We start from the raw sequence: 15,151 nt of genomic DNA on the forward strand, positions 1-15,151 counted from the left end.
GTATGGATTTAAACACTTGGCTCACTAATGGTGGAAAGATCTTCGAAACCCCTGAGATGCTAATTCTTGATTCAACTTTCAAAACACTGTTGTGTTTATGGCTTCCTATGTGAAGGATTTTGCATGTTCTCATCCACAGCAACTCCTTCACAAGAAAGAAAACCTGCAGGCAAGATTGAAGTCCCTTCTACAGCTCAGCATACCTTCATAGAACCAGAAACATTCAGACTGATGAGCTTATTAGATTGCCTGTACACCTCAAAAATTCTTAAAAATGCTTTGTCTAATCTGTATGTTAAAAAAAATATATGCAGTACACCAAGCTGAGGCCCCATAACTCCCTATTTTACCTCATGCTCCCTAAGAGAAAAATCAAGCTTGCTATACCCAGCCTGTGCCTGTATCAGAGCATCAGGTAGGAGTATTTCTGAGTGTATCAGCAGATCCAGAAGCCTGGAACTGGAATGACAACCCATGTGCTGAGATGTGGTTTCTGTCTATAGATGGAGCACTGCTGAGCACACATCCACCACCTCCACAGAATCAGAGCATGGAGCACAACCTGGCACAGATGTTCTGTGCTTTGCCAGCAGAAACCTGCACCAGCGCGACACTTCAGGTGTCACAGAATCTCTCAAACTATACTGAAGAGAGCCCACCATCTGCACACCAGACACAGTGAGGCAATAAATTCCATGCAGGTAAGCTATATATTAACCCCTATGTACCTAACTAATCTGTAAATTAAAGAAATAAAGGTCACCAAGCATGCAAACCAGAATTATTCCTTACCATGTCATTCTTCATTGCATTTTCTGATCTCAAATATTTCAGTTTCTTGCAAAAGATTTATAAAACAAAAATCCCTCAGAAAATCCATGTCCAACTTCTTGTATTGTAAATCATTAACTTAAAGGAAGCCAAAGAAGATTACCCTCACCTATCTACCAAAACCTTCCTTTTCATAGGCAAAGGGGCTTAGAGCATCTGGGAAAAGCAAAAAAGCCTCCTCATCCAGGGAGGAGGGAACACCCTGTCCCAGAGCTCCCTGGGAATAAGGACACCAGCTTGTCACTGGTATGGCACTGAGGATCAATAACTCCAGAGCCTGAAAACAGAGCATGCAGGAACACGAGTGACAGAGCAAGGAAGATGGCCTGACCCAAAGTTTCCTGCACCTGCATTTAGCACTAGGGCCCTGGTTTTGGGCAGCTGACACCTGCGCTGTCCCAGTGCAGGGGCAGCTGTACTGAGCTCCACCAGCATTGAGAAGCTCATACTCACAGAAAGGCAGAGATGGGCCCACACAGTGGCTGTTCCTGCCTTCCAGTTGAGTAATGCAAGCCCATTTGTTCTGGGTGACATTAACGTTATTCACCACCCATGTACAAACTCTTTAAATTACCTTTTTTATGGCCAAGACCCTTTTCATAATTGATAAAAATCTCTTTTTTATAACCCAAGTTATTGAAAAAAAGTGAAGATTTTTTATTCCTCATTATAATTTTAATACAATTGTGTTTTTTACTGACAGCTGCTTGGAAGCCCGGATGGGCCTACTCAGATTGACTAGGGGAGGGGTGGGAGAAGTGCCAGATCCTCCCATCCCAAAGCCAGCCCTGTGCTTACCACAGCAGCCTGCAGTCATTGCCATCACAGCCTCCAGTCCAGGGGGTAAGAAATCGCTGGCAATGTCACAGAGGAACAGGAGATTTCCTGAGCTGGACACAAAACCCACGGCAGGCAGAAGAGGCTCTTGCTGACCTAATTCTACCTTCCCCATGTCTGGTAGTGACGTATATGAGGGGCTACCTTCAAAGAGCACACACGGCACAGCATTACTTGAATGCTGTGCTTAAGGTCAGAATCAGGATCACAAGCAGCAGGAGACTTGGACTCAGAGGTTTTGCCATTGCATACACAATGTGTTTACCAGAGCATCAAGAGTGACAGCACACTGAGCCACACAGCAGAGCATTCAGAAAGAGCGCTCTACCACTCTGTGCAAACCTGGGGTAAGCAGGCACCTCTCCTGGCATCCCAGTCTGATTTAACACTGCCAGCCTGAGAGGAGGCCATATCAGGTCCATATCAGGATCTGCAGCATCAAGACCTGAAGACCTTGCCATTCAGTAGGGTAAGTGAATCTTCTGCAGGACAACATAGGGAGCCAGCTGAAGAAAGTGATTCACATTTCCCTGGGAATAACTCAGATGCTGTAGGACATGCAGTGTATGCAGCACGTCCCAACAGCATACTGAAGTCTTTGCAAGCACTGAGCACTGCTTCAATGGTTCTGCAAATCAGAACTAAACGAATGTCTTGCAGCACTTAAAGAGCAGATAAAATGATTCCCAAAATAAAGGAATCAGACTGTGCTCCCTGCCATTGCTTGGTGCTAGCACACCAAAGGCTGCCATGCTATACCAAGAGAGCCTATGGAAATAAAAGAGGAGACCTCCCTATTCCTGCTGTCCTTTCTCAGACTGCAGCAGCTGAGCAGCACAAGAAGTTTCTTGTAGTGATTAAGGTTGTCATGGCAAAAGCCTTGCATTAGTACCTTGCTGCATACCAGCTCCTTTCCCTGGTAGGCTCGCATGGCCATGTGGCATTGCTGCGCATCACTGCGGTGACCTTGCTCCCCAGGTGTATATGCATATATTTCAACAGTGGATGAATAAGGCTCACGCATTCAACAGAGAAAATGTTTAGGGAACTCTGTGAGCAATTTAAAGTAGAGGGACAAAGGATAGCCTCACTCTTAGAAACTGTTTTGCGCAGGGACAAGAGCTTCTCAGACAAGGAACATCTGTTTCTTATTGCACAGCACTAGGTCCGTGCCAATACAAGGGCAGGAATCCAAAGAGCAAAGCCCTTTGACTGAAGGCTGGGTCCCAAAGACACCTCTGTCTGTAAAAATACATCCTGACTCAGAAACCACAGTACACAGGAGGTTCCTCTGCCTCACGTGCTTTGTTTACCAATCACAGTAAAACCACTGGCATATCATGCCCTGCTCAAGCAGCATGCTCCATGAATGTACGGTTCCAGGCAGCTTCTTGCAAATGGCAAAATAGTCCTCAAACTGGTATAAAAGCCACAATTAATTAACTGAAGGTGAAAAGGATGGTCTCCTTGGAGGAAAAAGTTAATCATGCAATTAGAAACTATTTCTCATTACCTGTGCTCCCACAAAGCAGGGCTCTTTCTTTTCTGAAAGAGTGGTCAGGCACTGGAATGGCCTGCCTAGGGAGGTGGTTGAGGCACCATCCCTAGCGCTGTTCAAGAAGCGTTTAGATGAGGTGCTAAAGGACTTAATTTAGTAGTTGGGTAGAGATAGTGATAGGAGGATGGTTGGACTAGATGATCTTATAGGTCCTTTCCAACCTTATGAACTTATGAACTTAGGGCTGGGTTGCCATCCTTCTAAATTTCTGGCTTTCCATCTATTCAAGCTCATTATTTGGCTTTAAAGAGAGAAGTCTCAACCTCTGGGCTTGCTCCAGCCCTTTCTCCCAGCTTTGAGCAGTGAGAAACAACAAACTCAATCCCTGGCAAGTTCTCTCCAGTTACAGAAATTTTCACTCAGCTCTGCAACAGCTTCAGTAGCTGCTTGTGAGGTGCCGGAGTCACAAGGATAAGTCAAGAGGAGAGGCAGAAGAAGAGATCTTCATTCCCACAGCTAGGTGAGGCCAGACCCTTACACTGCATGCCAGAACACAGTCTGGGCACTGAGCACCAGCTTTCTGTGTCATTAGTAGTCCTGCTACTAATGACACATTGAGAAAATGACAGCATTACATTCTCTGCCCCACAGCTTTCTCATTCACTTTCCACAGCTGATATCTTTTTACTTTCAGGTAGCAGGGGAGATAAAAGCAAAGGTAGGAGAGACTCTTCCATTCATGTCTTATCAACCATTTTCACAGTTTTTCCAAACTCATCTGGAATTTATCCAGAGCAAGTCCAACTTGTGGTGCCTCCACTATCTCCCCAAAAGACATGTTCCAGCTCAGTCTCCAGCCATGCTGATAGTACAGAGTGGGAGCTCAGCTGTCAGCAAAGCACTCTGCAAGACTGCATGGTGACAACACAGCCATGTCAACGGCTGCAAACCCACCTCATGAGCCTTCTGCCTTTGCTCAAAAATCAGTCCCACCAGCATGCTCTCCATTTAGACCTCTTTTCCCATAAATCAACCTGCTTTTTCAATCATTCAAGTCTCTGGTAAGATTCTCAGGAGTAGGTCACATCAAAAAACAGGCTGTTTCTAATGGTTTGAAGATACAATGCTTCTACACGTGATATTAGTGGTTTTTTTTAATTTATTTTCATGCCCTTTTGCAAGCTCCTGCCTAATTTGTCAGCTTGTCACATTCCTCCCTGGGTGTATCTTTATTTCTAGTTGCTATTTCCACCATTTCTTCTGCACTGATCCAAGCTGTATGCAATTATTTCTTTTGTACGCTTGAGATTTATCAGAGGAGCTTGCTCTTGTGTCTGTTAGGGGGAGCTGGAAGCTTTACCACTGAATTTGAGAGCAGCAGGATTAAGTCTAGACGCCCTGGAAAGATTCCCTCACCCTCAGTTTCTCTTTCTGAATTCACCTGCAAGTTCCCAGGTGTGATATTGGGCCCATGGGGGAAGACCTTAGTAATACCCTTTGTATCCAATACTGCTCTGACACTCCACCTTGCCCTTCTGCCATCTATATTTCAGCTAAGCACATTGTATTTAAAACATACTGGGGATGTAGTCAGACTGAAATTAAATTTATTCTGGAAGTAGCCTTATTAAATCCTCTCCGCTTGAGCAAAGACAACTTTGTTGCATTAAGTTTCCTAAACCATTAAAAAAAAATCCTTAATTTCCTACCCTGTAGGTAACTAACAGGCGTGGAATATTTACCCGTGATTTTAATACCACCCAGTTTCACCAGTTATTTTATTTTCATATATTCCAGTTCTCTTTTTTCAATCATTGTTTTCTCTCAATAGCAGTTCGTCTTTCTCTTCCCATTTCTATCTTTTTCCCTCTCTCTGCCTCTTTAAAATTAAATATTGCCCAGCACTGCCCATGTGGGTGCTATGAACGCTAAGAGGAAAATCTGCTGTGGAGACTGGATTCAAAGTGTCTTGCTGGGAACCAGTGAGCCATGGAGGGCTTGTTTAGTTCCCAAAACGCTGAAAGAAACCAGGGTGCATCTGTGGCAGACGAATATGTATTTGAGAAGAGATGGGCCCCATTCTTTTTTAGTACATGGCACTGCTTCTGAGGGACATCACACAGGGAGCCAGAGGTAACTGTTCTGGTCATTTGGTAGTGGTTAAACTCAAGGTAGCTTTGCACATCTCCTGCAGAAGCAAGATTGCTGGATGGAGCCCCAAAGCTCTGATGCTCCATGGAAGGAGCAGACAACCTGTCTGCTCCACCTACCCACTGAACTATGAAACGTAACTGGTTACTGGCCATGCTGTAAGGACACAGTGTTGAGAGAGGACCGCCTAGCTTGCAGGAAGGCAATGAGAAAACAGGACAGGGGCTGACATTAACTGACATTAAACAGCAGAGAGATACAAACTGTCATTCTGAACTATACCCACCACACCCAAACCCACCCACAATATATTCACTAGGTAGGTTCAAATATTTCATTCACACCCTCTACCCACCATGCAGACAGACTGCCTGGAACACCCCCAAGGAGACACACAAAGCTCTTTCTATCAGCAGCTCTGCATGTTCACACTGCTTCCATTCTTCAGCAGCCTGTCTCTCCCTCAACACTTCCATTTTTCTACTACTGCATTTGCAGTTTCCTCCCCTCTCCCTTCCTTCTACATCAGCTGTGCTACTTGAAATGCCTCTCCTCAGCCTAGGAGTTGTAAAGGGACCTTCTCATACAGGGCAAGACACAAAGCAACAGAATGCTTTCTCTAAATACCACTGTTACTCTCCTTATATCTGATGAACACAGACACCCACCTCTGATCCCAGTGCTGTGGCCTGTTGGGGGTTAATGGTGACAAATTCCTTGGATACTGTGCTACATGACTGCAAGCACCAAAAGTGATTTATGCTATTATTTTCTTTGAAGGTTAATTAGGGGCTCAAGAATGTAAAGGGCTGTCAGTGCCAGCTGGAATTGGTCTATTGCAGCCAGAGTAAAATAGTCTTTCCTCACAAGACCCTGCTAATGCATCTTTGTCCTGAGCAGCCCCTACCTCTTTGCCCAGATCTTCACGGATGACTTGCTCGACCTCTTGCCTGGTGCTCTGCGGGGCCTGGCTGTGCAGCACCTTGAGCGTGCGGGTGTACTCCTCTGGCAGCAGGTAGTCGAGTGCTCCCAGGTGCTGGCCCACCTTGATGAAAGTGCCTCGGTTGGCACAGCACAGCTCCCGGAGGCGCTCAGCAGAGCGAAGGTGCACCTGCAGAGAGACAGAACATCAGCCAAGCCTTTTTGCTGCCTATTACATGCATAGAACCACATGTGCACCTTCTGTTTATACACTTCTGAAACACTCCATGAATTTCCTTTCTTGATTTTGGCCTTCATCTGTTTAAGTTACTTATTATAGGACTCCATCTTGATTTAGTGGGGCTGAAGCAGACCAGGACAAGATGCTCCACAGAATAAGGGGCTTCCATATGTATTTGCAGAGGCACCATGATCAAGGACAGCAAATTATCTTTTGGCTCTGCCCAGGGCTACATCCTTGCACAGAACATGATGTCTACCCATAAGCAGCACTGGTTCATCATTATTATCTACCACCAAGATGCACAGGGAACTCTTGTCAAAAGGCAAATACCAGGACCACAAACAATACCGTACCCTCTTTGATAAAGCAATGAGCTCAAGTGAGAAGAAAACCATGGATACCATTCCACATAGTCTTACTTGCCAACAAAATGACAGTAGTTTTGTAAACTAGGATTTAGGAGACTTAACAGGCTTGCTTACACTGGCCAAAAAGCATGTGAATGACAAAAACAATCACCTACTGCTTGCTCAGTCTGGATTCCAGCTCCTGAGGTTCATTCTGCCTCTCAAGAACCAGCCAGCCACCATGTCTTTTACTGACAATAAATTATTTTGCTTTTATTACTGTCAGTAGGAAAGCCTCCTGCTAAGGACAGAGCTACACTCAATATTCTTTCATAAACTTCAGATAAGCTTACCCTGATACATTAATAAAATCTAAGCAAAACAATGACAAAAAACAACTGTGCACCCATCTTCCAGCTAGGCTCAGCATCTACTCAAATGGAGGCTCCCAGTTCCTACAGCTTCCATGTTTTAAGTTACTGAAGGTCAAATCCTGCATCTGCAGACCTCATCTGTCCAGGAGACACCAAGATACTGAGGTGACAGACTCCACCAAAAGCCTTAAAGCATATGGCAGAGATGAATACCATCACAAATATGCAGAAACACCACCACAGGCACATCCACACCCACAAATTCCATTTAGTGGCCACCTTTATCTCCATGCAAAGCAGTGCTATGCCACAGCACAGTGCAGAGTGAATGTCTTGCTTCTGGGAACGTGTCAGGGGACAAGCTGTGTGCTGAGCTGCAAGTGCATGAAACACAGGCCTGAGGGAGTGTGAGAAGAAAGCCTAATGTGAGAGTCTCACACTCTGCTTGTGAGATCTGACAGCTTGATGCACACATGCACGCACACTTTCCTAGGTGGCCACGCACAGGCAAGCGTAACTGCACAAGGAGCATGCTTATCTCAGCATACTGCCTGCTCAAAAGCTCTCACAGATGTGTAGGTAGAAAATAACCTCCACAAGCAGTCTTGAAGCTTCCCATATTCCTGTGCTACATCTTACACACCTGCTTGAAAGCTCCCGCTGTAACAAGAAGGGCTCAACCTTGGCTGTTTTCTGCTCTCCCCTTTAACGTGTAGAGGGGGGAACAGGCCAAAAGGGAAAAGAAGCTGTGAAAAGGACAAGAAAGCAAAGAAGAACACAAAGGGAGTAATGGAATGAAAAAGGAAAGCAGTGGGAAGGAGGGAGCCAGAACAGCTGGGTATTTTATCACAGCACAGAGAACTCAGCCCATTACAAGGAAGCAGCCTTAGTGCAGCTCCAGTAACTAACTGACCCTGCACTCTCCTCCAGCAGCAGAGGAACCCCTGCTGATGGCTGAGTGGGGCTTGCTCCCTGCAGGTGCTGGGCCAGCTGCAGCCCAAGGCACAAGCAGGACACAGCACCGGGCCTGTCTCCTTGCAGACACACACAGAAATCTCCAGTATCAAGCAAGGGCCAGCACATGGACTGTGTACCCCCACAAGATGCAGCAGGAGCCCATATAATGCTCTGAGTTGTTGTATGGCTCAGGGCAGAGCACCAGTGATACCAGGGCTGTAAAACAGAGCTGGGCATAAACCTGGGGTGGTCAGCTGGGACCAGAGGCACTGGCCCCAATGCACTTAGCCACCCTGCAAGAATCACTGAGGGAAATGGCTGGGTGGGTGAACGACCAAAGACAGCCAGGAGGATGGAAAACTCAACTCATATACAACTGATGCAGATACACTTGGATGCAAGGTTTATCTTCACGGCTGTCACTGTAGACATGAGAGGAAATTTCAGTCCTCCCAAACTTATCCACCTCCACAGAAAACCTAGTTTGCCTTGTGATCGCCGCAATCCTCAACAACAGAGACAACAACACTCTGACAGAAGAGCTAAACGGATCAAAAATCCCACACCCAGCATTCCCCACAGCACATTTATGACTGACCTGGCTGACACTTTCCTGGGGGACACCAGCTCCTACCCGTTACAGACAGCTGACTGGACAACATGTTTTGAAAGAAGAAAACCTACCTGTAGCCTTGAACTTAACAAAACTACAGTCTGCTTTAAAGGCAAAGGTGAGAATAAAGCAGGACTGCGAATCTCTCTTCCAGCGTCTCTTTTCTTATCAAACAGGACAGAATCTTCAACAGAAAAATGTTCCTAACACAACTAACTGTCTTGATCCCCACAAGCCAGGTCACAGTCCAGATGTAGTGTTTGTTTCTTTGATACCTTCTACTCACAGGCAAAGTTAAGAGGTCCATAGTCCTACTGTGCCTACCTCTACTGACCAATGTTTCCACCCTATCTCAAAGAAACTGCACAGTGAATAGAAATCCCCCAGAATGGCTCAGAGCTTTCTCTGAGCAATCTCACGTGATATTACACTTTGTTACTTTTACCTTGAAAATTCTTCTTATCAGGGAAAGAGCTAGGAACAACAGCTAGTTAGACATTGACCTGCTTGTATGCATCATGCCTAGGAGCATGCTTCAAAGAAAGGAAGCATTTCACAAATAGAGGATTACCAAGAGTAAGCCTCCCTCAGGAAGTACTTCAGATCACAAATGCTGTCTGAGTGTGCAGATGGCTCTTTCCCCAACCCACATGGTTATCTCCTTCTCTCTCCACACTCTCTCCAAATTTCAGTAGGATAAATTCTCCATTAGCCAACAGCATGGCTATCAGACCTACATGGCTTGCCTAAATCCTGACTAGGCTGGGATTAACATTAATTACTAAAATGTTTCCATGTGGGCCATAATGAAAGCAGAAATTCTCAGATGTGGAGTGGAGACATCTTTGGGTTGAAGCATATACTCTGAAAGCAGGTGTGCACATGGACATCTGTTAATTTACCCTTGATGTTCAAGCAGATTTGGCTTCTCAAGTCATTTTGATGCTTTTGAAGGAGTCTTTGCTCACAGAGACCCTGGCAAAGAGTTGCCCCTCAAAGCAACAGCCAGAGATGAACAGACATTGATCTGGCCTTCAAACGAAGGAACTAATTTAGAAGATAATAAACACTAAAGCTGAGATATCCTGGTGCCAACTTCAGTACCTTATCTGGTGACAGATCTGGCAACGAACGGGCTCAGAAAGGCCACTTGGGATAGTAAGTTAAGTTGTGGAAGCAGTCTTCATACGAAAAATCCTTTAGAAAAGTTATTCCAACCCTGAGGGGCATACTCATAGCTGGCAAAATGTGAAATAAGAATTAGGGATGCAGAGAGAAAATATGAAACGCAATTAGTCAAAGACACAACAAACAAGTCACCAGAAATTCCTGGTGATAAGGGCAGCCTCCAGGAACACTGCAAACACAGATTGCTTAAAGGCCATCAGGCTGGATTTTGACAAGAAGATGGGTCTAGAACAGCTGCTCCTTTCTCTCACCCCCACACAGGGCAGCACACCTGTACAAGTGAGCAGGAGCCCTTCCACATTGTTTGCTGCTCATTCACATTCACTTCAAGGCCAGGTTGGATGGGGGCTTGGGCAGCCTAGTCTCATGGGGGGCAGGTCTGCCCACGGAAGGAGGTTGGAACTTAATCTGAGGTCCCTTCCAATCTAAGCCATTCTACAATCCCACCTATTCCCAACCTGAGAAAGGGAGGAGGATGGAGATGCCTTCTCTTGCCACTGCCAGATGCTGAGAAGTCTGACCATCATTGCTAACAGTGGGGACACATTCTCCATGTCAGTATTTTTAAAAAGCTGAGCACATCCATCAGATAAAAATTACACATCATTTCAAAAGGTAGCTGAAATGTTAACAATGATAATGAAAAGAGGATTGTGCATTAAAACTGTTAGCTTCCAGAGAACCAAAGGGGAACAAATGTTCCTCTGTTTTTAAGAAAAGTCCAGAATAATCTGGGAAATTATAATCCTGTTAGCTTTTATTCTGTATGAACTATATTAGCTGAGACAATTATTACAAGAAGTACTAAAAATGATCTTGGTAACTGAGAGATGGACGAAAAAAGCCAACAAGAATTTGGAAAGGAGAAAAAGAAATAATTCTTCACCAGTCCCCTAAAACACTCTGAGCACATTAACGCAATAGTCAATACAAGAGGAAGGGAAAATATTCATCAGAGCTTTCTAGTACCCTTCAATAAATCCCCCCACTGAAAGTAAAAGGAAAAACAAGAAATTACTGGACAAGATGTAAGAGCATTCTTTTACATCATTTGCTCAGTTACCCCAGTCCCTGCTCAGAATTCCCTCTTCACAAAACAAGCTCAGCACTGCAGACAGTAACAATGGGAGACTGTCTAGGACAAGGGTGCAACATGTAGTGGTGTTTTCACCATAGCTCCATTCAAATCTGCTCTGAAGAGTTTTAGACAAGGCAATACTGCAGAAGCCCTGTCTACATTAGCACCTGCAATGTTGTTACTTCCACTGAGGCTGAACTAGCAGCAAAAACACCAAAAAATATGTTGAAAAGGGAAATGGATACAGGTAGCACCCACAGGGCAAAAGGGGCTACAGCAAGATGTCCTTCATCACCATTGAAAACTAAGAGCAGTGCCCTGCTAATTCCCTCTTTGTGGTAAGGACAGACACAACAGCACAGTGGCATAACTCGCAGGAGATGCAAAAGAAAGTATTCAGCACTATGGAAAACTAAGCCCTGCCAGAGCCCTCCCAAAGAGATAAGCAATCAACAGACAAGCAGATCACCCTCCACACCTACAGCTGCAAGGTTACCTGTATTGAAAGGAGCAGTTTATCTTATCTGCACACACCGGTGGGCTCTATATTACTTGTAAGCCTTGAACACTTGCATCATGTTGTTGTGGTTGGCTAAGTGAAAGCACATGCTCAGTGCACTGTGTGGGCCTCAGAAAAACCCAAACAAGCTGTTTAACTGTATTAGAGGGAAAGAAAAAAAAACATGAAAGATATCAAACTGCCATTGAATAAACTGAAAGCACAAACCTAACCTTAGTTTCTGGACATTCCAGCACAGAATGAGGTATAGAAGAAAAAGAAAAGAAAACAGAGAAAGGCAAGAAAAAAGTTAACACATATTTGAAAAGAGACTACAAAAAAGAGACCTGAAATGTTAAGGAGCTGTTTTGATTAGAGAGAGTAGCTGTTCAAGAGAGGAAGGAGTTACATGAAACAATATAAAGCAAATCTTCCACTCCTATTTCTAGCTCTCACAAAACAGCAAATAATAGGACATTCCACAAAACAACAATTTTTAGGTTTTTTTAAAATATCATTTTGTACAGCATTAACCAGTGGTACTCACTGTCAGAGGACAGAGAAGCCAAGAGCTTAATGGCATTCACAAAGGCTTAGGCATTCATGATAAAACAACCATACCTGATTTAATATGGAGCTTTTCAACTCAGGATTGCTATCCCCCATTTTACAGACTCATAAGAACATTACCTGTAATAAAAAGTCTAAAGGGCTTTAAACACTCTTGCTCAAGGCATCAAGACAAAAATCACTCTATTGATCAGCTGCAGTAAGAGACAGAATGTAAGCAGTGTACACTGATGGCTCCCACCACCATTAAAATCTCTGAAGAACTCATTTGGTGTATTCATCTCCCACATCCCAATAAAATTGGTAAACCTTTTTACTGGGGCTCAACTAGTTTCCAAGGATCTTCTGTATTTATTAAATTCTCTGCCACCACAAGAACATGGAAAACCTGATAATGGCAGGGCCACGTACACAGTACTAGTAGAATTATAGAGTGGCTTTAAATAACTCAAGGCAGCACGAACTGCAGAGGAAAAAAAGGAAGTCCAACTCAGTTTAACACAGTAAGAAACTGAAATCACGTGCCATGCCAAATATTTATAGCAAATACAGCTACTGGTGAAGTGAACAGGGTACTTCTGCACTTTAAAAACAATGGCAGAAAATCTAGAACCCATTGAAATGACAATGTAGTTGCATCCAAGGGGCTATTACCTCCTTATTCAGCAAGTCTGAATAGTATCCAGTTAATATAAACTCCTATAAACTTCCCTAACACTATACCCTCCCTAATCAGCCAGATAATCAGTCTGACAGCAGGGATGTGGCACTGAGACACAACTCTAACTGGAATTCTTATTGCCTCCTTTATATACCTTCTCTTCCTACTATTTACAAAAGCTCATTCTTATGCACACCAAAGACTTCCCACCATTCAAATCTTCCTCCCACTAATACTAACTGATCACACAGCTGATAGCAGTCTGAGCATGCATCTTTGGAACCAGAATACTTCTGGTTCAATGTAGCCCACAATCTAATAATCCATTATTTGTGTAAGTTACATACAACACTCATGAAGACTTTTCTATGGGTCTGTCTGCCCATAAGAGACCAGGGCATTCCGCATGTTCTCACTTCAGCAGGTAAGCTGGTACCTCTTCAGTTCTGTACTGAACTTCAGTTCTGTACTCTTCAGTCAGCTCTGTTCTTGGGTAAAAGGGCATCCCTCAATTATCAGTTTTGACTACCATAGCTCATAAGAGTCCCAGCAGAGACCACAATTCATCAGAAACCTCCTCACAACCATAGGCAGCCAACTGAGCAACCAGGAAGTGGGAGAGTTATACAGGACTGCTCCGAAAGTAATGCCTCCCATTTTATTATGTCAGCCCATAACATCCAAGGCAGATCACAGTGGTGGTATTGCAGTGGAGGTTGAACTTTCCCACCAATACCCTGTTACATTTTGTTGCTGCACAAAAGACAGCAGTACAGGGGTAATCTGACAGAATGGCATTTGACATGAAAACAGATAGAGGGAAGCTGTGTCAGTGAGTCCCTCTACACAAAAAAAGTGTGGCACCTATTAATATTCATCAATGCTTGCTGGACATTCATAGAGACCAAACAGTGGATGTGAGCATGCTGAGTGGTGTGGTTCAGCAGTGGCAAGAGCAGCTTGCCCCCACTGGTGCTGATTTTTTTTTTTTTTTTTTAAAAGAAGCACAGCACATAGACTCTCATTACTGGGGAAAATGCTGACGGTGGTGACTATGTTGCAAAATTCTGTTCTACAGCAGAGAATTTGCTCCATCAAACAGTATTATCGTGCTCTTTATATCTGTTGTTGTTTCTGTGGAAATAAACAGGACACATTACTTTTGGAGCTACCTACATGACTTGCAAAGGATAAAGGACAGAAGTGACAATTTCTTAGCCTCATTAGTTCCATGAATACAGGAGCAAGGTGTCATTCAGCAAGCACAGCCAGTGAACTCTGACCAAACTGAAGGACACACACAGTGCATATGTGTCAGCTAAAAATCTACTGGTGCTGCCAGGGCCTCGCATCACAAATGCTTGAGCAGCTGAAATTAAAGCAAATGAACACATTTCATGACTTAAGCAAACCTGTGGAAATTGGGAAAAACTTTGCCAAACATTCCAAGGCAGCCAACTTGCAGATATACAAGCTGCCACCCTTGGAACCATCAGGACCCCAGATCTCCATGCACAAGCACATACAGAAAATTGCACGCTGTCCCACACTAATACCTTTATTCACAGTATGTATCTCAACAGCAAGTACTGGTGACAAAGAGGAGGCATAGCAACAAAGCTCTAGTTCAAGACACTACATGATTAGGGAAACATTTCTGTTTCACTGAGGTACATCTCCTCTAGCAGTCACTGGAGAGGATGGAGAGGGGGAAGCAGTGCTGCTTGGCCACAGTCACCTTGCTGAACTCTGCCCTTGCTGACTGGTGCATGCACAGCCAGTGCTGATCATCTGCTCATGTTCCATCTTAATTTTGCTCTAAGCTCGGTCATTTGTGCTCTGATTATCTCTCATTACTGACGACCTTGCTGTAATGAGTTTTAATCTGCCTCGTATTAATTAGAAACATTTTCATTAGCCAGCTCAATTTTAGGTAAATAGCTAATAGAAGCAACTGAGCAGCAATTAGTTATCTGCGGGGCAGTCCAGGAGAAAAATCAGGAGGGAGCAGTTGACTCCCCTCTAAACACCTCTGTGATATACTGCACTATTCTTTCCAAGTCTCCTCAGCAGAAAGAATAAGCAGCATAGGGAAGGGATGGCCAGCTAAAATAAGTGGGATGTAGCACTTTTACAGCTCCAGCATTACCTGCCTGTTCTCATCCACTAATGGTTCCAGACCAAATTTCTGAGTACAGGAATCTGAGACTGACGTCAAGTTGAGCCCTTCATGTCTACAGACATCACCTCCAGAGGATATGTGACAGTTGCGTCAAAAAGATGATTTAATGCCGCAGACAAGAGGCCCATACCTCAGACAATCTTGGGGGCTTGTAAGTGGAAAAGCATCCAGAAAACTAGATCTCTGCTGCAAGAAAGAGC

The 15,151-nt window shown here is 44.3% G+C and overlaps 1 protein-coding gene across 2 annotated transcripts in view; it reads right to left on the reverse strand.

Moving 5' to 3' along the window:
• ADCK1 (aarF domain containing kinase 1) overlaps positions 1-15,151 on the reverse strand; it is a 73,616-nt gene that overhangs the window by 39,150 nt on the left and 19,315 nt on the right. For both annotated transcript variants that reach the window (XM_065752190.1, XM_065752179.1), the window contains exon 4: positions 6,225-6,428. In XM_065752190.1, the coding sequence (XP_065608262.1) occupies positions 6,225-6,428 (204 nt within the window). The remainder of the gene's footprint in view (positions 1-6,224; positions 6,429-15,151) is intronic.

This window comes from Cyrtonyx montezumae, unplaced genomic scaffold (genome assembly GCF_038088225.1).
Source record: "Cyrtonyx montezumae isolate F1298 unplaced genomic scaffold, pur_monq_1.0 scaffold_10, whole genome shotgun sequence".
NCBI lineage: Eukaryota > Metazoa > Chordata > Aves > Galliformes > Odontophoridae > Cyrtonyx > Cyrtonyx montezumae.